Source organism: Capsicum annuum, chromosome 12 (genome assembly GCF_002878395.1).
Source record: "Capsicum annuum cultivar UCD-10X-F1 chromosome 12, UCD10Xv1.1, whole genome shotgun sequence".
NCBI classification, from domain to species: Eukaryota; Viridiplantae; Streptophyta; class Magnoliopsida; order Solanales; family Solanaceae; genus Capsicum; species Capsicum annuum.
Window position 1 is genome coordinate 219,669,469 of NC_061122.1, and position 24,120 is coordinate 219,693,588.

At 33.4% G+C, this 24,120-nt stretch overlaps 1 protein-coding gene across 2 annotated transcripts; it reads right to left on the reverse strand.

Annotated features, from left to right (window-relative positions):
• Positions 1 to 12,691: 12,691 nt before the first annotated feature.
• On the reverse strand, positions 12,692 to 18,761 carry LOC107851293 (uncharacterized protein At1g01500). 2 transcript variants are annotated; one of them, XM_016696250.2, is made up of 3 exons: positions 18,604 to 18,761; positions 16,930 to 17,724; positions 12,692 to 13,397 (listed from the first exon to the last, which is right to left on the reverse strand). In XM_016696250.2, the coding sequence occupies exons 2-3, from the start codon at positions 17,635 to 17,637 to the stop codon at positions 13,164 to 13,166; spliced, it is 942 nt and encodes a 313-aa protein (XP_016551736.2). In that variant the 5' UTR covers positions 17,638 to 17,724; positions 18,604 to 18,761; the 3' UTR covers positions 12,692 to 13,163. The 2 variants fall into 2 exon arrangements, with proteins under 2 accessions (XP_016551736.2, XP_016551737.2); XM_016696251.2 differs by having other exon boundaries at positions 18,448 to 18,620.
• Positions 18,762 to 24,120: the final 5,359 nt, after the last annotated feature.

The following is a 24,120-nucleotide window of genomic DNA, read 5'->3' on the forward strand; positions in this document are numbered from 1 at the left end:
ATTTGAAATTTTTGAATTTAAAATTGGAGTTGTGTTTGACCATAATAATTGGAGCAAATAATTTAGAATTCAAACATATTTTATAAAAAATATAAAATATGACTTGAACTTGAAATATAATTTAAATGGGGTTATTTTATGAAAATAAAAAATTAAATATTTTTTGAAAGAAAATTAAAAATTAAAAAAAAAAAAATAAATAAACAGGTTTTCAAAATCTCAACTACATTTTCAAGTTATGTTTGGTGTTTTCATGGCCAAACAAAATTTCAGAATAAAGTAAATGCATATTTCAGAATAAGGTGAATATAATTCATGGCCAAATGGGTCCTTAGTAGGCATTTTACACAGATTTAAAAAAAAAAATATATATATATATATATATATATATATATATATATATATATATATATATGAGGTTGGAGTTGTGTTTGATGTACTCTTTACAAAAAATATTTAAAATAATATTAATAAATGAATTTACTTAAATAAAACATCAAAAGTAAAAAAATGAATTGAAAAAAAATGTTGTAACCTATTTTTCGAATTTGGATACTCCTCCAAGTTGAATTAGAAGTTAAATACTGATTATTAAATAAAGTGAAAAAAGATTTCAAAAAAAAATATTTTTTTTCAATTTTTATAAATCTGCAAAACCCTATATGTGATTAGATTACACAGATAAGGTTTATGGAAAAAATCAGATAAAAACTCGTAATAAATATTTTTAGAGTAATTAGCATTTTCCATTTTTCATAGAAAGAAAAAGCTTTGGCATTTCTGTGACATTTATTACTCCCTTTGAACAACAATACTTGTCCATATTAATAAAAATAAATATCAACGTTGTTTGTCTAATTTGAAAAATTAATGAATTATTTTTTGTTCATTTTGTTTTGGCTATTAGGAACTATTCATTACTCAATTTCATTATTAAAGAACTAAATTTATTATATTCAAAGAATGATATAGTAAAATTATACTAAATTTTTATTATTTCTTAATTTATGTGTCAAATTAATAGTGGACAAATATTATTAGGCGAAATGATGGAAGAGAAAAATGAGAGAGAAGATGACCAACAAGAATGAATAAAGAAAGGAAAGTGTAGGAACAAAGTCCATGTGGGACTCATATTTCCACTTGTCAAACAAAGGATGGAGACTCACACAACTTTTGTTGGTTAAGTCTCATCCATCATAAAATTTTTCCTTATGCCCCTATATCTTTATTTTAATGATGGAATATTTTACTATATTGTTGAAAACAGTGAAACATAATCCTGATTACAATTACCATCCAAGATATGAAAAACTTAATATTATTTAATTAAGCTTTACAGATGATTTATTACTATTCAATAGAGAGGGTGTGGGTTCTGTCCAGATTCTACACGATTATTTTAAGAAATTCTCTAATGCCTCTAGCCTTGTAGCAAATGAAGGAAAGAGTTCAGTATATTTTGGAAGTGTGGAGAATGAGACTCAACAACGAATACTTGACATCCTGGGATTTGCTAAAGGTGAACTTCCTATAAAATATGTAGGGATTCTCTTGAGTAGCAAAAAGCTGAGAATCATGCAGTGTAAGCCTCTGTTGGAGAAAATGATTGGGAGGTACTATCCTGGACAACCAAATTTCTGACCTACGCAAGTAGACTGCAACTTATTAAGAGTGTCTTGTTAAGTATTCAAGTATTTTGGTCTTAACTGTTTGTATTGCCTAAAAATAATGTCCAGCTAGTTGAGTCCATTTGTCGAACATTTTTATGGACCAAAAACGTTGATATCTTTAAGAGAGCTCTCATAGCCTGGGATAGAATGTGCTCTCAAAAGTAGCGGGTGGTTTAAATTATTGGATGTGATACATTGGAACAAAGTGACTATCTCTAAATTACTTTGGAGTATATGTAATGATACGAGTCAAAGGCCCATCATAGCTTTTGAAGACATCATTCGAGGCCCATATATAAGGATTCAAGATTTAGTCATATTGAGGGTACAAGGACATGCATGGAGGACTCGTTTTGAGCTTACAATGAAGCAAAACCATGTTTGGAAGATTTCTTGGGACTTGGGTTGATGTACACCAAAGGGTTCTAAGAGGTTTCACATTTTGAATCTTGAAGAAGAAGGAGGGACCCACGACTTTGGAGCATTGGAAGGGCGGCCTTGGAGTGTAAACACTCATTAAGGGTGTTTTAGTCATTGCTTTGGAGCATGGGAAAGGCGCCTATGGAGTGTTAAATTTATTAACCGCATTTTTATAATTTCACTCCTTTATGTAATAGTATAAATAGCCATTAGTTAGGTCATTTTTCCTTAGTTGATGATGAATATTTGAGAGACATTGAAAGACTTTTCTCTCTTTGAGAGTGTAGTGTAGGGTTTGGAAAAGCCAAGTAATGTAGGGTTTGGAAAAGTCATTATTGATCTTTGCTTAGAAACAGTTGTAAGGCGGAATTGATTCCCTTAGCGGTCACCGTAAGAAGATTGGTGTTTGATTTTGCGAGTTTAATGGTCTTATCGTTTGATACATGGTTTGGTTCTTAATTCTTTGTAACCTCTTATGTCATCTTATCTGTTTTTACTTTATTGCAATTGTTTTTTTATCTTATTTCTCTTAGTTTTCATCTCTTTAGGTCGTTCTTGTATTAATCTCTAATATCATCATAGCCATAAAATCCCTCAATAAAATCATAGTCACCCATGTTGTAGTCACAATAGTTTGAGAGTGGAAAAGAGAGAGGTTGTGAGGAGTGAAGTGAGGGGGTTGCCACCAAACCATGCTAACTTTGTTTGTTCTTCTATTTCTAAGGACATTTGTGTAGGTACCAACATGGCAAGTGGAGGAGAACAAGCGCTAAAGGAGAAGATTTCCTTTGAAGATTTGATGAGGAAAAGCTTAAAAGTTGTTGAAGCTCATGGAGGACCTTCACACCAAGGTAAAGAAGAATGTGCTCAATAACTTCAAGGTAAAATAGCTAACTCTTACATTTTTGCACATGTGAATGATGATTATGTGGCTAGTAGCCTATTGAGTGTGAGTAGTAGCTTACCTATTTTTGAGTCTATTGATTCTTTGCCTCTTGTTGATGATGTACATATTGTGAGTGTAGATACACTAGTTGGTCTTATTGATGACAGAATTGACTTTTCTTGTAAGAGCAATTTATGTCCACCTAGTGTTGAAGCCATTGTGTTGAATGATAGTACATCATCTATTAATTGTTTGCCTCTTGTTGATGATGTACACATTGTGAGTGTGGATACACTAGTTGATCCTATTGATGACCGAGTTGACTCTTTTTGTAAGAGCAATTTATGTCTACCTAGTGTTGAAGCCATTGTGTTGAAAGAAAGTGCATCATCTTGTGAAAATTATGTTGATCAACTTATGTACGAAATTTATCCACCACTTAAGGATGTGTGTGATATTTTTAATAGGTCTCGAGTGAGTGATGATGTTGAAAATATTGATCAAACGAAAAGGAGTGACCCCTATAGCATAACCTCTATTGAATTTTCTTCTCTCGATTTTTCTCATAGTGATGATTATGTGTTTGAAACTTCTTTGGAACTTGATGGTTGTCCTTTAGAGAGTGAACTTGCATGTTCTAAATCTTTCTCGAGGGTAGATCCTTCTCTCTTTAGGTATAACATCTTGTTCAAAGATGGTCCAATCACTCCTAATGAACCTAGTGGTGAGAATGTTGTTGAAGGTATAGCTTGTATTGAAGGTTATAGCCTATATGCTAACCCACTATGGTGTGACAACACTCCTCCTAAAGATGGAAATCTCTTCTTGAAAGATGAGAGTACTCTTAAGGGTAAGGAATGTGTAGTCTTAGAAAGGAATGATCAATTGGGTGATGATAATTTTAACTTGCTTGAATTCTTAAGAACCCAATAAGTGATTGTTCCTTAAAAATTGATTGTGGTTGTGATCCTTTGTATGACACCCCACCCATGTTTGATGACTATGAGAATAAATTGCTTGCTTCATGTGAAGATTTAAGTAATAATCCCTTTTGATTTTGGTGGTTGTATGTGTCTACTTGAGGGTTCTTCTATAAAAGGAGAAATTACTTCTTCTTGTACTATGCGTGGGCTTATTATTTAGGATAATCATGGTGATAATGTTGAAACTAGTAGTTAGTACATACATGAGCACACCTTAGTTGAAGTTGACTTGAGTGATACCTTTCTCTACTCTCTATTTGATTTGGATAATGTGTATGCTATTGTAGAGAGTATGTCTTTTAGATTAGGTGAAAGCCTATGGGAAAAAAGAGTGTTGTCTAAACCCATGTCTACGGCCACTTTTTCCATTTGACCTCGGTACCAAATATGGATATGATGATGTTGGCACACCCAAATTGTTGCTTGGTCTACATGACAAGCAAATTGACATTCTTGAAAACTCGAGGACAAAGGTGTCATTGTCTCCTTGGGGTAATGCTGTCATATGTGCTTAAGTGCCTTAAATCCATCCTTGTGTGCTTTATGTATTGTATCTTTTGGGCCAAATGGAATTCTTATAGATGATAGCACCTTAGACGATGCCTTTACACTTGATTCCTTCCTATACTAGCTCTTTGCCTATGATGACATCCATACTAGTTTTGAATTTGTATTATGTAGAGGTAGGGAACTTGTTGGTTGGTCCACTTTTTTGAATGACAATGCTATGTGGGTTTGGTGGACTTTAAGACCAATAGTGGCACCACTTTTTCTAAGGGCACTCGAAGAGATAATGAAACAATTGTGTCTTATGGTTCCTAAGATAAATGTAGTCTTACCTTTTGGATTTAGTGATACCATTAAGACCTATGTAGTTATTTTATCTGTTGATACTTTTCATGGCCATTTCCTTTGTGACATTTTCACTAAGTTTTTCATGACTAAAATAAAGGATTCATGGCTATATTTCAAGTGTGTAACCCCTTGGTATGATGATGTTATTTGTTGTACTAACACTAACCCTCATGCCATGAGGATGTTGTGCTTGTTTATCCTATTTTTGGTTTTGCAAGGTATTGATTCGAGGTCGAATCCTTTTCAAAAGGGGGAGGATGATACGAGCCAAAGGGCCATCATAGCTTTTGAAGACATCATTTGAGGCCCATACATAAAGATTCTAGCTTTAGTCATATTGAGGGTACAAGGACATGCATGGAGGACTCCTTTTGAGCTTACAATAAAGCAAAACCATGTTTGAAAGATTGCTTGAGACTTGTGTTGATGTCTACCGAAGGGTTCTAAGAGGTTTCATATTTTGAAGCTTGAAGAAGAAGGAGGGACCCACGACTTTGGTGCATTGGATGGGCGGCCTTGAAGTGTAAACACTCATTAAGGGTGTTTTAGTCATTGCTTTGGAGCATGGGAAAGGTTCCTATGGAGTGTTAAATTCATTAATGGCATTTTTGTAATTTCACTCCATTATGTAATAGTATAAATAGCCATAAGTTAGGTCATTTTCCCTTAGTTGGTGATGAATATTTAAAAGATATTGAAAGACTTTTCTTCTCTCTTTGAAAGTGTAGTGTAGGGCTTGGAAAAGCCAAGTACTGTAGGGCTTGAAAAAGCCATTATTGATCTTTGCTTAGAAATGATTGTAAGGCGGAGTTGATTCCCTTAGCGGTCACCGTAAGAAAATTGGTGTTTGATTTTGCGAGTTTAAGGGTCTTATGGTTTGATACACGGTTCGGTTCTTAATTCTTCGTAACTTCTTATGTCATCTTATCTATCTTTACTTTATTGCAATTGTTTGTTATCTTGTTTCTCTTAGTCTTTATCTTTTTAGGTCGTTCTTGTATCATGTAAGAAGAAGGATAATTTGTGTTTGATATGGATTCATACGTACTATAGTAAAAGAGGGCAGCCTTAAGATGAGATTCCACAACAAGCATCATGGATGATACAAAAGATATTGAATGCTAAAGAATATGTACTTCAAGCCGGTTATAGTATGGATGAGTTAACTAGTATGACAACCTTTTCCATAAGTGATATGTACAAAAAGTTGAGAAGTAATTTCAGCAAAGTACCTTGAAGGAAGCTCACTTGTAACAATCAGGGGAGTCCAAAATGGACCTTTATCCGCTACTTGACTGCTCACCAGAGATTAATTACAAGAGATAGATTGGGTCGTTGGGGTATTATTGATGTACTAGACTATCCTTTGTGCGACAACCAAGTAGAAACAATGGAGCATTTGTCCTTTACATGTCCATGGACAATGAATATTTGAGTCAGGATTCTACAGTGGCAAGGGATAAATAGAGGACCGTGGGGTTGGAGTTAAGAACTTAAATGGGCAACCACATACATGAAAGGCATCAGCCTCAGCTGAAATTCACAAAATTGCTCTAGCATATTCTGTGTACCATATATGGTTGGCCAAAAACTTTAAAATATTTGAAGCTAAGCTGAAGGATTCAACAATATTAGTGAGAACGATTTTCCAGGAGGTAACCTACAAGGATATCTAAAGCCAAAATTAAGGAATAGACTTCTAGAGTTGAATTACTATCCCAATTAAGTGTTATAGCATCACTCTATGATGAATTGAGAACTAAGACTCGTCTTTGGGCATTTGCAAGTGATACATGAAATAAAGATTGAAAGACATAAGTAGATGGAAATGGAGATAAAAAGAAGTTAGTCCACCTCAGCAACCAGTTCTAGGAAATAGCTATAACTGCTAATTAGTTAGGCAGTTTTTATTATTCACTGTTCATTCTCAAATCTATTAAAAGTAGTTACAATTGTATTCATCGGTATTCAATTTTAAAATAAATAGGAAATATGTACAATAAAGAATCATCAATAAGAAATATTTGTTTGACAATGGTATTAGAGCAAATCAATTTCTTGGCAATCATGACGAAAACAACAAGATCCACTGATAGTTTTCCAGCTGAAATGGGGGAAATAGGGATATGCTATAAAAATTAACAGCGGATATAGGAACTTTAACAGAGGAAGTCACTAGCTTAAAAAGATTGGATCAAGTAGTGATGGAATTGAAAGAGAAGTTTGTGCAATCAGGAGAAAATAGGAGGGAGAAATCTCTTGTGGATAGAGCAGGTCCCTTTGGACCTCGGCATTCAGAAGAAAGAGGGCAAGAGAAAAGCCCAGCAAGTTATAACACTCACAACTCCAATTTCTCAAGATGGTCGAGAATGGATTGTGTGAGACTTTTTTAGGATAATTTACGATCCTAGTTTTTCAAAATTGAACAATTTTTCTCCATGAAAAAAGTTACTAATGAGCATAAGGTTTATGTTGCAACTTTGTGGTTGGAGGGAGAAGCCATTCAGTGGCATCCATCTTTTATAAGGTATAGGCAATATTTGCAACCACCTACATGGACTGAGTACCTGATGGCTATGGTAGATAGGTTTGGTACAGACTTTGATGACCCTATGGAGAAGCTAAAAAAGATCAAACAGGTGGGGAGCGTGGAAGAATATCAAGCTATACTTGAGAAGTACTTTACTAGGGTTAAATTGTCTAAAGAAAATGTTATTAGTTGTTACACTAGGGGTTTGAAACCTGACCTAAACATTATTGTGAAGATTACTCAACCTACAACGCTTTCATAGGTGTATAAGAGTGCAAAAATACAAGAAATATATTTTGTTGCCATCAAACCATCAAATGGATTCCATAGTTTCACCACATCTAAGAGATCAACTGAGCACAGGTTGCAAAGTAAACCAGGACAATTACCAGCTCCAACTACTGGTTATGCAGGGCCATAAAAAAGTGTTAACAGGAGAACATTGAGTATTAAAGAAATGAATGACAGAAAATCTAAAGGTCTTTGTTACTTCTGTGATAAGAGGTACACTTTTGGTCATAAATGCAAGACGGTTAAGCAATTGTACTTTATGGAAATAGAGGAGCAGGATGAGAGTGGTGATAACCAAATTTTGGAAATGATAGACCCTAAAGAAAGTCGAGAAACGGAGATGACCAACCCAATGGAGCAGCTGGAAATTTCTATTTATGCTTTAAATGGTTTCTTTGGATATAGGACCTTGAAGGTGACTGGCTATCACTTTAAAAAGCCTTTATATATCTTGATTGATACTAGTAGTTTACAAAATTTAATTGACCCTGAGTTAGTAAAACAATTGGGATGCCCCATTAGACCAGTTCTTCTTGAAAAAGTTACAGGATGAATGAAAATGACATGCAAGTTGACAAGGTGTGCACTATATCTTGGTTGTTACAAGGAGCAGAGTTTTCTATTGATTTTTTGTTGTTAACACTAGGTTCTTGTGGGGTGTTTTTAGGGGTTCAATGGCTTCTCACCTTGGGGGATATTACGATGAATTTTAAGAAACTCACCATGGAATTCTACTACAATAGGAATAAACATTATCTCAGAGATGCAGGAAGTCAAGTCACAGCCCCAGGAGCAGGAAAAATGGCTAAGTTTTCAAGTAATCAGTTTCAACTATGCATGATCTAAGTAGTTTCTTCTATAAATAGTGATTTACAATGGCATGCTATTGAAACTAAGGAATAACCTAAAACAGATGCAAGGTTATTAAGTCTATTGCTGCAGTTTCAACCTTTGTTTATACAACCTAGTCAGCTACTACCTTCTAGAGATATTTTTTATCATAGAATTGTTTTACATCATGGTACTGAACCTGTAAACAAAAGATCATATAGATATTTATCTGTGAAAAAGGATATCATTGAAGGGTTATTACAATAAATGTTGGGCCAAGGGATCATACAACCTAGTTGTAGTCTTTTTGTTTCTCTTGTTGTTTTAGTTGGGAAGAAGGATGGTTCTTGAAGGATGTGTGTAGACTATAGAGATTTAAATAAACATACTATCAAGAACAAGTTTTCAATTCCTGTTGTTGAATACTTGTTGGATGAGTTGGGAGGGTCCAAGATATTTTCTAAGATTGATCTCAAATCTGGCTACCATCAACTGAGAATGGAAGATGAAGAAGTGCCTAAAATAGTTTTTAGAACACACTCAGGTCACTTTGAATATTTGGTTGTGCACTTTGTTTTTTCAAATGCACCAGCAACTTTTCAAAGACTTATGAATTTTTTATTTCAACTCTTCCTAAGGAAGTTTGTCTTAGTCTTCTTTAATGATATCTTTGTACACAATAAGAGCTTAGAAGATTACTTGTTGCATCTTATAGTTGTTTTTGAAGTTATGATGCAGCACCAGTTGTTTGCTAAAGAAATTAAATATTTCTTTGGGGTGTTGAGACTTGAGTATCTTGGCCATTTTATTACTGAGCATAGAGTGTCTACTGATCCTCAAAAGGTGAATGTTGTGCAGAATTGGCCTGTTCTTACTACTCTTAAGCAGTTAAGAGGATTTTTGGGATTAGCTGGACACTATAGAAGGTTCATCCAGGGATTTGGTATAATTGCTAGACCATTAAATAACCTCTTGAAGAAGGACAATTTCATATGGTTTAATAAAGCAGCTACTGCATTTGCAACTCTTAAGGAAAAACTTACTCAGGCTCTTATTTTAGCTTTACCTGATGCTACTAAGCTCTTTATTGTGAAAAATGATGCAAGTGGGACTAGTATTGGTGTTATTCTCATGCAAGAGGGCCATCCCATTGCTTTTATTAGCAAAGCTCTCGTCCCTAAACATGCAACCATGTCAGTATATGATAGAGAGTTATTGGTTATTGTGCAGGCTATTACCATATGGTCACAATATCTTCTTGGTCAAAAGTTTGTCGTTAGCACTGATCAAAAGGCTTTGAAGTTTTTAATGGAACAAAAGTTGCATGCTAACTCTCAACTCTTGTGGTTGACTAAACCAATGCCATTTGACTACACTATTGAACATAAGAGATGGGTAGAAAACAAAGTGGTTGATGTTTTATCAAGGGTGACAAGTATTGAACTTATGTCATTGGTGTTATCTACTGCTACTTGTGATCTTTTCCAGGCCATAACTGATAATTGACAGGCTAACCATGAGACACAAGCTCTTATTTATCAACTCCAGACCTCTCCTAGCACTCTCAAGTAACATACTTGGTGTAATAATCAGTTAAGGAGGAAAAGAAGACTTGTGGTGGGAAATGATCAATAATTGAGAATTCAGATCATCACCTTGTGGCATTATTCTTTTCAGGGTGGTCACTCAGGCATAGAATCCACCTTGAAGAGATTGTTGACTCTTTTCTACTGGAAAGGGATCAGATCTGATGTTCAGAAGTTTATTCATGCTTGTGATATGTGTCAAAAGAGTAAAGCAGACTTAGCCGCTTCTCCTGGTTATTGCAACCCCTGCTCATACCTGATGTAGCTTGGTCTCAAATCAGTATGGATTTTATCACTGGACTCCCTAATTCTAGAGGTTATGAAGTCATATTGGTGGTGGTTGACAGGTTAAGTAAATATGCTCATTCCATGGCTCTTAAACACCCTTATACTGCTACATCTGTTGCTCAGGTATTTTTGGTACTGAAATTTCATAGGCTTCCCAGTGCAATTACTAGTCATAGAGATGTTGTTTTCCTCGTCACATTTTGGAAAGAGTTATTCACCTTACAAGGGGTCCATCTTCACACTTCATCAGCATACCACCCTTAGTCTAATATCCAGACTGAAGTACTGAACAGATATTTGAAGACATCTTTGAGGTGTTTCTATAGTGAAGATGTTTCTAATTGGTCAAATTGTTTAGTTATGGCTGAATACTAGTACAATACATCTTATCATTCAGCTATTCATATGACTCCATATGAAGCATTGTATGGCAGATCTCCCCCTTTGCACTTGCCTTACCTTCCTGGTGAATCATCTTCAGCTAAAGTTGATTATTCTTTTTTCCATAGAGAAATGATTTTATAACTTCTCAAGTACCATTTGACTAGGGCTCAGCTGAGAATTAAGCAACATGATGACCTACATAGGAGTGACAAATTCTTTAACGTTGGTGATTGGGTTTACTTTAAGACTCAACCTTATAGACAACAGACTATTTCTACTCAGTCTGATCACAAATTGTCTGCTAGGAACTACGGTCCTTTCCAGATTATCAAGAAGGTTGGGCCAGTAGCATAGACTCTTTTGTTTCCAGTTGATGTCAAGATTCACCCTACCATGAATGTGTCATTGTTGAAGAAGTGTTATAAGCTACCTGTTACTATCTCTTATCCCCCTACCTTGGATATTTCTCATCCCCACTGCCCCTCTCCGGAGAGTATTTGCAAAGAAGGATGGTGAAGAAGGGAAATAAGGTTGTTGCTCAGGTTTTGGTTAAGTGGCAAGGCCTATCGGCTGATGAGGCTACTTGGGAGTTTTACAATGCATTGTTGACTAGGTTTCCTACTTTTAATCCTTGTAGACAAGGATCTCTTGTTGGGGGAGTGTTGATACACGAAATAAAGATTGAAAGACATAAGTAGGTGGAAATGGAGATAAAAAGAAGTCAGTCCACCTCAACAACCAGTTCTAGAAAATAGTTATAACTACCAATTAGTTAGGCAGTTTTTACTGTTCACTGTTTATTCTCAAATCTATTAAAAGTAGTTACAATTGTATTCATAGTTATTCCATTTTCAGATAAATAGGGAATATGTACAATAAAGAATCATCAATAAGAAATATCAGTCCTGCTAAAATTCTCTGTATTCTATTCTCCTCTTTCTCTTCTCTTTTCTTCTCAATTCATCATCTTGAGCTGAAATCTTGAATCCGGTTCTTGAATCAATCAGCAAATCTCGAGTTATCTTCTATAACTCCTATAGTTGTGTAATAGTCTGCCTTGAAATGAACTGACAAGTAGGATTGAGGTAGTTGTTGTTACTAACACTGGGTCCAAGTGTTAGTTTTATTTGGTATCTGTACATAATGTTTACTTGATAATAAAATCTTTTACTAACCAAAAAAAATTCTAGTGAAATTAGAGTGTGTCGTAGCAACTTTGATCATAATTAGGGGATACTGAATAATTATCTTTTTAAAAAATAAAGTTTAGCTCATATACAATTGAAACTTTTGGGCCATACATTCACTCTTGAATGTTGCAAGAAAAATGTAAGGTTGATTTAGAGATTACTTTTGAGTAAAATAAGACAATGTTGTAACTTGTGAACTAACGAGGAGAAGTTGGAAAATCCCTTTTAACATCCTCTTTTATACATCAAATATTTTTTCGAGGTGAGGTGAGTAATACACACCACTTTTGCACACGTGTTTTACCAACAGAACGAGCATCTAAAGAGCTAAAAGAAAATGTATCTAATGCTTTAGTTGAACGATCCGGATTTGATAAAATGGATCCAACGGTGGTGATGTGATGGTGACAAAATTGTATTTAAAACTTGTTGAAATTAGCCTAAAAAGCGTTAAATGTCCGCAAAAGGATATATTTAAGGAATTTGGCTACAAGCTCGAGGTTAAAGCTATGTATTACAATAACACAACAACATATTACTCAGTGTATTTCCACATTGGGGTCGGGAGGGTAGAGCGTACACCGTGTATATCAGTACCTTAGATGTGAGATAGAGACACATTGTGTACCATTACCTCAAATGTGAGGTAGAGAGCATGTTTTCGATAGACCTTTGGCTTGAAACAAAATACAGTCCAAGAAAATGTAAACAAAAGGTTCAAAAGACGATAAGGAGTAACAAAACAATGCTACCACAAAATTCGAGTACAAGCGGTTTACCAGAAACAACATAGTATGTTTCATCTATGTATTAAGCTATTGAACATTTATACCAGTTGTCAAATGTAAAACATCAAACAACATAGGCACTTACACAAACAATGAGTTTCTCAGATGGAAGAGTTTACATACAAAAAAATAAAATAAAACAAAAATTACATTGAACTACTATCCCAAGAGCTTAACACAAAAACTACACCAAATGATGATAGTATAATTTTTGCAGCCTTGGATACACCTCAGCAACATAAATCCAAAACAAGAAAGGGGGTGGGGGGGAGGGTAGGGGGGGGGGGGAATACAAAGAGACTTAACAGGGATGACGAAACACTAGCAAAAAGTAAGTTTACATGAAAATGTATGATGGTTAGCGACTGTCTAACGACCAGAATTCACACTCTCAAGACAAGCATGTATCTTTTGTTAACCGTTTGGATGATGCAAAAACAATGCAGTGATGCACACAATCATATAAACCGCCTTCTGAAGTTTCGTGTAGTAGTCTGGTATGTGCGAACCAACAGACCAACTCCTATTCCAACTCCTACGCAAATGCCAAGGCCAATCCCTACACCAACACGAACCCCAGCATTGAACCAGGATAGTTCCCCATCTTCACCATCCATATATTCCGGCTGTCTCCAGTACATGCTGTTGTAGTCTTCTTCGCTTTCTGGTTCATACTTTCTATACTCCGGAACCTGTGAACACACAAATGAAGTTCAGATGCTGTGCAAATACTTGGACTAATTATGTTTGAACGGTCCACTTCTGCCATATATTGAAATTAAGAAATGCTAAAAGCCAGCGATGAACTGTGAAAATCTTACGAAGAATTGACAAAGGGAACTCAAATGCCTAACTTCTTCAAAACTAAAAGCAGCAGAATAGACAACACACAGTCAACAGAAACATTATTGTAGTTGTAACTTTTGACTTGAGTAAAAATTTGAACTCTATCGCGGGTGTAATCCACATTACGAAAGAAAACAAATCTTATAAGGTTGTTATAGCAAGTGGAAAGCTAAGGATTTATTAATTCGTTTTAAAAACATTCACGGCAAAGCCAGGAAGTAAAACATGAGATAATGACAAGGAGCCAGCTGATTTTCATCAGCAAGAAGTCGTCATCCATTATAGCATTCAAAAAAGTTCGCCAGCATACATGGATAGAGCTGATTCTCATCAGAAGTACTCAACCATTATAGCATTTTCACAATATTTTCACGATTTAGGGTCCTAAATTTTTAATTGACACAGCTGCTACTTTTTTTTCGACCAGTAAAAAGGAGGATTCTAAAGGTTTGGGGATGACTTCTGTTTTTCAATCTCACACATGGGATAATTTCTGCCCAAGATATAATGCATAGGAACAGATATACATGGGATAGCAAAAAAAATATCTAAGGCCTTTGGAATTTTGCAGCTCGACACATCAATATACTACTCACATGGGGTGTTTTTTCTTCACTTCCTTTTAAATTTGTTCAGGTGGTCATTCACAACTTAGACCCTATGTATCTCGGACTCTTCAAAAATGTCATCGGGTGCTTGTCAGATCCTTCAAAAGTAGTGCACTTTTGAAGGATCCAACACGGGTGCGGGCGGCAACATTTTGGGAGAGTCCGAGCAACTTAGCTTAGACCATACCTAGCACATGTACTCAATTAGCAGAGAATTCACCAGTCACATATGATGAGTCGCACACAAGTAAATCAAAAATCCAATTTAATTAAATTTATAAACAGCATAAAGACACGGTGCTCTTGAAGAGCCACAAAGGAATGTCAGAACAGGAAAATGGGGGACCAAGCTATATTTATGGTGATAATTCACCTACATGAATGGTGAATGTCATGAACTTGAGATTGCATACCAGGCCCCCTCATTAATTGATCAGGAAGAGGATTGGAAGAAATGGCTAATGCTAAATATGTTAAAGAGGATTACTGGTGTAGTAAGATTGTTTCCACTTAATAAGGTCATATGGTGTGTGCCAAGTAGCTGCATTAGAAACCCAGGGAAGGAGTTCAAAACGGATATTTATTTCGAGATGGGAAATGTTTTGTAGTTGAAACTCCGAAAAATCCATGCCTGGGTCACACTCTTTTGAGGAAGGATTTCCGATAGCGTCTTAGCTTGAATTTACATCCCAATGCCACAGTTGCAGAATGTAAAGCACAAGAAGTTTGGAACATTTTTAGAAGGAATTATCATCATTAAGAGATTGCGTTTTGCAACAATGAAAAGGAAATTGGAAGGAAATGTATAAGGTATTAATAAAGCAAATTTCTTAAGATGTCTTGAGATGGAAAGGGACAGCTGGGGAATTATACCGTGAAGGCATGCCATTGTAACATGATTGTGATTGTTATGGAAATGCAGAATCCCTTCTAACGTATCCTGTTTGGGGTGGATAGTTCTTCATCAAGCATGATATTTGAGGAAACGAGGTATGTGGTAAGTAACGGACCTACACATACGAGAAGGAAATGCAAGGGCCAAATCGTCTATCCTACACTATGAGGTGACAAAGAACTGTGAGATATTTTAATCTTTTTGAGATAAATTGGTAATGCCAAAATCTTGAATAGATGCTTATTTCAACCGGCTACTAAAGAAACAGAAGAAAACGAATTGGAAAATCTGGAGTATTATAAAAATCTGTATGTCTTCCATGTATTGCCCTTGGTATCATCTTAAGCATGTGAACTCTGTAGCCATTCTACTAATGTGAACTCTGTAGCCATTCTACTAAGTTAATTCCTTACAATTCAAATCAGGGATTATTTAATTTTTTTTCCGCATACTGGCACTTCCGTGGTGCTAATTTTTGTAAATAACAATTTCCAATTCCTAAAAACAAAAAAGAAGGGATAATGACCCCGCACATCAAGGTCTTGCAGACAAGGAGCAATGCAACATGGGAGAAGTATAATTTAATATTAAGGAATCATCTAAAGGTATATCTAAGCCCATACCCAATGACACTGATAAGGATAAGATTCTAAAAGCTGCAGGCCTTTTGGTATGTTGTAACACGGAAACATGTTTCATCATATGAGGCATGAACAACTTTATCCAAAAAGAGAAAGAAAAGACAAAAAGATATGAAACATGAATAAAGCTAGATGCAATTGTATAGGGTAAGAATAGGAAGTTCTCATGACCATGCTATCACTCCTTAGTCCAGACTCAGCCAAAATAGAACACGAAAGCTGACAACATGAAGGGAAGATGGGTGAGCATGAATAGTTTGTTCAAAGAAATTTAAGGACCGCAGAAGCTACTTCAAGGTCATTCCATGTGCATCGATATTGAAGAGGACGGACCTTGAAATGTCAGCTAGCACACATTATACTTCGTGAAGGAATGAAAAAAGGATCCAGTCAAAATATTGAGGGCATAAATCTGGCAAAAAGTCTTCAAAAGAGAATCCACAAAAGGATATTTTATAAAGTGCAGCTTGTTATCATGAAAACAAAATCCGTAGAAACCTAGTGCTAAAATGACCAGTTGTTCGCACACCATTTAGCAGTTTACAAAAGGAAAACAATTGTGCCCCAAATTCATGTTCGTCCTACTTCTTTTTACCAGTAAAATAACCTGAACAATAGTTTGCATTTGAAACAATAGATGATTTGATTCAGCCTAAAAGAAGAGAGGATGAGAATGAGGAAGAAGAAGAAGGGGGAGAAAATGATCAAAATGGTCCTTCATATATAGGGTGGACTATTTTAGTCTTTGATATATACACTCCCTAGAAGAAATAATCTTTAATGTACGCAAAAAGTGATCATTTTTGTCCTAAACCCTAAAACTAACAGTTATTTTCATAAAACCTGTTAAAATTATTAGTCCTTTTTGTATGCAAGAAGTATATATGCAAGCATTTTTAAAGCTTGTTAAATGATTCAGTCTGAACATTTTAACGGTACCAGTGGTTGTTCAATTAAGTTGATAATTTGACTGTCCGCATGTGCCCTATCAGCAGTTTTTGCATTATGATATACAACAACAACATACCCAGTGTAATCCCATAAATGGGGTCTGGGGAGGGTGGAGTGCACACAGAACTTACCCACCTTGGGAGATAGAGAGGCTGTTTCCGGTAGACCCTCAGAGCTCAAGGAAAAAGTTTTTGCTTTTGGATATGCATTATATAATTTGAAAACACCAAATCACTATACCAAATGGACCGAAAAAAATAGGGTGCTGAACTACCAATTATACCTGCAGATCAAGTTCAGATGAGACATCTTTCTGCTGCTCATCTGTTTCATGCTCCGGGATTGAGTGTAACATACCCTTCCTGTTGTGCTTCTTCCTATGATTGAGCTGCAAAGTCTTGGTTAAGATGATAGGTGTCCCAGAAAAGCAACCAGTAATAAAGACTTCAATTGTTGGTGATAATGATTCAGAACCTATAATTTGTTTACCCTTCAGAAAACCAGTGCCAGCATTCATCACCGATTCACAATTCATGTTCCATCTCCCGGCATTGTTCTTAGACTCCCCAACAAAACCATTACTATTCGACATCTCTAAAACCCCCGAGAGCACGAGATCGCCTTTATTGAAAACCTCAAATTTCACACTTCCCGTCAACCTTATACTATCCGTGCTCACAAATGTAGCTTCTTCGGATTTCTTATCAACACGATCCCTTCGAAGGAGACAAGACGCTCCTTCTGAATACATGGAACATCTTGTTCCATTAACTTCAAGCAATGTATCGGGATTTAGAGGGATGTGGTTGAGAGTAAGATATTCTGGGGTGGAATCATCAACCATAAAATTGCTGATTCTAATATAGAAAACTCTGATATCTAACCAAGATAACAATAATTTACCACACGATTGGTATGAGGGGTGCCTAATAATTTGGAGACCAGGATCAGCTGGTTTCCCATTACTGAGTGATTCATGACTATTCTCCATGTTTAATACTCAACAGAATCCTTCACCAGACACCGATATAAGAACATAATCGAACCATGAACCGGGACCTACGTAGGCCAACGAACCCTGTTCCATTATCAGACATTAATGTTTTTAAGGCAAAACATGGAGAGAACAACAATGGAAATGCAAAAAGGGAGATTCCATTCCACAAACCACACACACACACATATATAAAGGTTCCAAAAAAATAAAGGGACCAGGATTTTAGGAACAGAATTTTAACTAAAATGGCATATTAACTAAATTAATAAAAAGGGATCCTAAGGTAAATATGTGCTTTCTTATAGGATCAAATATATTATTAACCAAGCAAAATTATGACAAGGCTACTCCTAAAAAAACAAATTAAATGGAGACAATTATGCCTACAAGACTATTAAAAAAAATAGACCAAACAAATAGAAGAGGTCAATGAAAAAAATTCAATAATTCACTTCATATAAGACTCAGTCATACAAGGTAGCTAAACCATGAAAATGACATCAAAATTGAACAAAAATTATATCTTGCAAAGAAAGGCTATGAATTAGCAGCAAAAATCAAAGATTCTTGAAATCAATCACAACCCCACCAATAATTTTAGCTGAAAAATCAAAAAAACAATCCAAAGTTGAAATCTTTTCTACATTTCATCACAAAATCAAGAATTGAATTGAGTCAAAAAGAGATAACAAATACATCAAAACCAGAAATATATCAACAAATTGCTAGCAATCCACAATTTACACACATTACATAAGCAGCCAAAGTTAACCCCTTCAACCCCCTCCAAGAAAAACCTCATACCCAAGATTTCTTTTTTAAATTTTAGCCCTCTTTAGGAGCTTCGATCTTTCTGCTTCCCGACTCAAAGTTGTAAGTGGAGGGTACTCTTATTATACGAACAACCTCTCTTGTCACATATCTAAGAAATAGAAGACTTGTCTAAATTGATAAACTTACCAAGAAAATCTTGCATCAATTGTAAGAGATCACTTTTTAACTACCAAAAAAAGATACTACTTGTTTTGTCATCAACTTTTCACCAAACTTTTTCTGGCTAAAAATCCAAATATAGTGATGTTACTATTAGTGGAATCTTGTTCAATCAAAAATACTAGTCATGTCTTTCTTTATAATACAACACTCTGTAGATATTATCATCTATTACTGTACTAGTGTTTACATGGTACAATAAAATAATACATCCTACTTTCTTTTTTACTTTATTTTAAAAAAAAAAATTGATAGTATTTTAACTAAAAATTACATAAATACACAACTTATGTTTTTAATATTACAAAAAATCTCAACTCATTAAACATATTACAAAAATCTCACATATACACAGAATGTTATGTATATGTTGGCTATATTATGTATATTAATAAAGAGAGAGTAAAATAATTAAAAAAATAGAAAGAGTGGGGCATATATACTTTCTCATTATAATATCTCACAAATTGTGTCACGCATCTTTAAATTATTTATGTTTCGCTGGACATAATTTCAATCGGTAAAGACAATAATTAAGAATAAAATCATTCAAATAACATAAATAAAAATCAGCCAATTTAAAGGAGAAATCGCACAATCAAATACATACTTATTATTTCCTAGGGTTCTTTTTACTTTTTTAGGGTGTAACATATACATTAAAAATTTATCTTAGGTAAATACTTACAAGTATTAGTGTTTAAAACAAGGTGAGGGAGTAGATGAAAAGGCAAAATCAATAATTGAATTTTCTGAGTTTGAAATTCTACTCTTATTAAGTTAATTAATGACTTGTAAATTAATACGTAATTCTAACAATATTCAATAAATTTTTTAGGACAAATACCTAATATAAACCTAAGTTGCAAAAATTCAACCAAACACATAACTCATACTCTTTTCTTGTTATCTTTACTTTTCTATGTTATTAAAAATAAATGTCCAACAATACTTGTTCAATTTAAAAATATAATAACAATTTATTTGTTTATATTAGTTTTACCCTTAGTTATTACTATAATCATCATCCAACACATTTTAATTTTAAAACATTGAATATATTATATCATATGTCAACATGATCTTCTAAAGACACAAAAAAGCATGTGCGATATAATATAAGAAAAACTACGTAAAGTAGCATATTTAAGTATTAAATTATAAAAAATAGCAACACTTTTATCAAATTACATTTTATAGCATATATATTTGTATGTATTTATATTTTTGTAGCAACAGTTTGTAAAAATATAAAATACATATCAACCATAAGGGCAGTAAAAATCATATGTATTTGTATTTTTGTAGCAACAGTTTGCAAAAATATAAAATACAATTTACTATATTATTGAATTATGAAACCATTGCTATGAAACTCATAATTAAGGGGATAAGTATGTTATTTCTGAATTTTGTCCTATAATATAATACTCTTAGCGGATCGTTTGGTGAGAGGGATAAGAGATAATTAATTTTGAGATTAATTTTAAAATGAGCTTAGTTCAAATTTAGTTGGGATAAAATGCATAGGCTAACTCATAGGCAGAGCCAGAATTTCAAATAAGGGGGTTCAATATTCAAAAAAAACTAAATCGAAGGGGATTCAACATCTACTATAACCACATAAAAAATAATTTTAATCATGTATAAATAGTATATTTTTCTATCGAAGGAAGTTCGGACAAACCCCTTAAAGAGGGTTGGCTCTGCTTTTGGGCTAACTCATCCCAAAATTAGTTATCCGAGTTATGATATTATTTTTTATATTTTTGGTTTCCCAACCTGACAACCCACATTGGAGCTTCGGCTAATTCGGATCGCACACTGCAGGGCTCATTCTAGGGATGACGCTCCCAACAGAATTGTGTTCGGTACCCATATTGGAGCCACGACTAATTCGAATCGCACACTGCATGTCCCATTCTGGGGTGACTCTCCCAACAGGATTTTTTCCATACTCAGGGCTCGAACTCGAGACCTCTGGTTAAGGATTGGGTAGTCCCACCACAACCCATGGTAGTTATAGTGTTACTTTTATCTCTTATTGAGGGTGGAATAATTGATTCCGAGATAACTAGTTTTTCAACCAAACGACCCCTTAAGAGATAACTACTTTCATGATTAATTTTATAACGAGCTTATCACATGTTTAGTTGGTATAAAATGCATGAGATAACTCATTTCCAAATTAATTATGAGTTATCTCGGATTGTAGCATTATTTTTATTCTCTTTTGTCGACGAAATAGCTAATTTCGGGATATCTAATCCTGAAATATTAATCCCAGAATAAGTAGTTTTCAGGGGGCAGAGCCAGTCCTTTGGTAAGGGGTTCATCCGACTCCCCTTCAACGGAAAAATATACCACATGATTAAAATTATTTTTATGATCTATAGTTGATGTTAAATTCCTTCGATTAGGTTTTCTTCATATATTGAAATCTTGTGCTCCGCCATGACTAATTTTCCAACTAAATGACTTTTTATTGCTTATTAAAAGACATGTCAAATTAATAATGGATAAGTAAAAATAGATGGATAGCGAGAGTATCTCCACCCATGTGAGGGGGTGGGGTTGAAGAATTCATGTTGATGGTGATAGGGATTCGGGGGGCAACAAAGAGATGGGTGTTGGTATTTGGATCACATTGTGAAACCTTATCTACAATACAAAGAAAGAAAGGAAAGAAAGAATTTCAGTATTACGGAGGTCGGTGCTATCTTTAATTTCAATTAATGAAAAGTGATCGTTTACACTTTACGTGCAACTTTTTGTAGATTTTTAACAACCTATAGTGTGGTATCCAACGTTGAACATGACCCAATTAAATGTTTATCATTAATTAAGCATGCATTAGCACTTTAAATTTTAAAAGTATAATACCTAATTTCTGGATGGAAAAATTTTTTTGGTCATAAAATTTGGCTCAAATTCGACCACAATAAAAAATAGGTATATTCACACTATAAACTAGTTTCATTTTGAACATTTTTACCCTTTTATCTTAAAAGTTAATATATTCTTCTATCCTATTTTCAATACATTGATTATGGTAATGATCTTAATTATGGTTAACTCAAATATGGAAAAGTGTTTGTTTTGTGATTTATATTCATTGTCAATTGGGCAAATACGTTTTCAATAATCTTTTTTCTTTGGTAAATATATTTGTTTAAGTATTGTTCATATTTTATATGTATTTCTGGAAAATATATTAACTAGAAATCTCTAATTTAATTAGTATAATTTTACACTTTTTCAAGTTAAGAAAAATAAATAATTAGGTAGAGATCTCAATATTTCGGCGTAATCTTAGTCAATGTTTATGCTTTCATAGTAAGCATTTTATTTGTGACAGTAAAAAATAACCAGTACTTTAATTCACATTTATTAAGTTTGAACATAACACCTTTGATTCTAGTTACGACTGTTCAAAATCAAATCGAAACCAATAATCTTTAATGATAATTTGATTATTGGATTAATGGTTCGACTTATCGGATTACTAGATGTAAAGTATGGCGAGTTGTTATCGTAATATTTTATAAATTATGCTTGAAAATTATTTAAACATATACATTAATTTTATTTAAGCGCAATAATTTAAAAAATAATTAATAAGAGATCATTTTAGTAACAAATATAAGTAATAATTCATGATTTATCAAATCAGCGTAATATAGAGGCGAACGACTTGTATGATTAACACTTATTGGTTCAACATATGTGAACTATATGCATGATTTCTATAAGTGTCGACGTTTACCAGATCTAAAGTGTGATGAGTTGTCATTATTGCAATTCTTACAAATTATGCCTGAGAATTATTTAAATATATGTTTTAATTTTATTTAAACATAATACTTAACAATAAATAACTAAAGGTCATTTTAGTAACAAATATAAGTAATGATTCACAATTTATCAAATCGGCGTAACATATGAGCGAAGGACTTATACCATCAATATTTGTGTCTCACTCTCTTTGGTTCGACACATATAGACTATATGCATGATTTTTATAATATGTCAAGACTTACCAGTTCTAAAATGTGTTTAGTTGTCATTATTGAAATATTTCACAAATTATGTTTAAAATTTATTCAAATATATAGTTTGATTTTAATTTAACATAATAATTAAAAATAATTAATTAGAAGTCATTTTAGTAATAAATATAAGAAATGATTCACAATTTATCAAATCGGCGTAACATAAAGGCGAAAGACAATCAACACTTATGTCTCACTCTTTTAGGTTCAACATATATGAACTATATGCATAATTTCTATAATGTGTCGACATTTATCAGTTCTAAAGTGTGTTGAGTTGTTATTATTGAAATGTTTCACAAATTATGTTTAAAAATTATTTAAATATACAATTTACGTTTATTTAAATATAACAATTAAAAATAATTAATTGGTGGTTAATTTAGTTATATATATATATAGTGATCTGCAATTTATCAAATTGGCGTTACATTAAGGCGAAAGACTTGTACGGTCAATACTTATATCTCATTCTCTTTAGTTCGACACAAGTGAAGTATGAACTATATGATTTCTATAATATGTCAACATTTACAATATTTAAAGTATTTGAGTTTTCGTTATTGAAATATTTCACAAATTATGTGTAGAAATTATTTAAATATGTAATTTAATTTTATTTAAATATAATAATTAAAAAATAATTAATTAGAGATTAATTTGATAATATATAGAAGTAACTATCCGCAATTTATCATATCGGCGTAACATAAAGGTGAAAGACTTGTGAGATCAACACTTATATCTCACTCTTTTTGATTTAACATATATGAGTAATCAATTCTTATTTTTATTTTCGTAATCTTAAAAAATAATTAAGGTAGGTGAAAATTGTGGGATTACATTGGGTATATTGTTGTAGGTAAAAATTAAAAGAATTAAAAAATTGAATAGTTAAACTAAAGTTTATTTTGGTCAAAATTTATCGATAATCATCTAACATTGAGTTTGTAACACAAAAAATACCTTTAAAATCACATAATTTTAATAATTATACAAAAATATTTTGATATTTTATCACATAAAAGTATTCCATCTTTAATATTTGTCACACACAATTTATTTATTTATTTTTGCAAAATTTACAACAAAATGAGTATATCAGGATAGAAAAATAGTTAAATTATATTATTTTTAAATATTATTGATTGTACGTTAAAAATAGAAAAATAAATATGTCAACGTGTATTTCTAAAAGTCGTGTGTTACCCTAAGCAACAAGCCACTAATGGATGTTTCGAATATTATCGTAGATGTAATTTATTTTGAAGAGACAACATATTTTTGATAAAAAATATTAAATTCATTCAACATTTACATTTTAATTAACTTGTTTAAAGTTGAATGATTGCTAAGTGACAAAAAAAAAATGTTGAATTTATGTGATAACTTTTAAAATTAAATGACTTTTATGTAAACAAAAAATTAAAAT

Excerpts from the sequence above, each read along its gene's own strand:
- LOC107851293 (XM_016696250.2), bottom strand. The coding sequence starts at position 17,637 with ATGGAGAATAGTCATGAATCACTCAGTAATGGGAAACCAGCTGATCCT. Across the intron at positions 13,398-16,929 it reads CATCTGAACTTGATCTGCAG|GTTCCGGAGTATAGAAAGTA; the intron begins GTATAATTGGTA and ends GTGTGTTCACAG.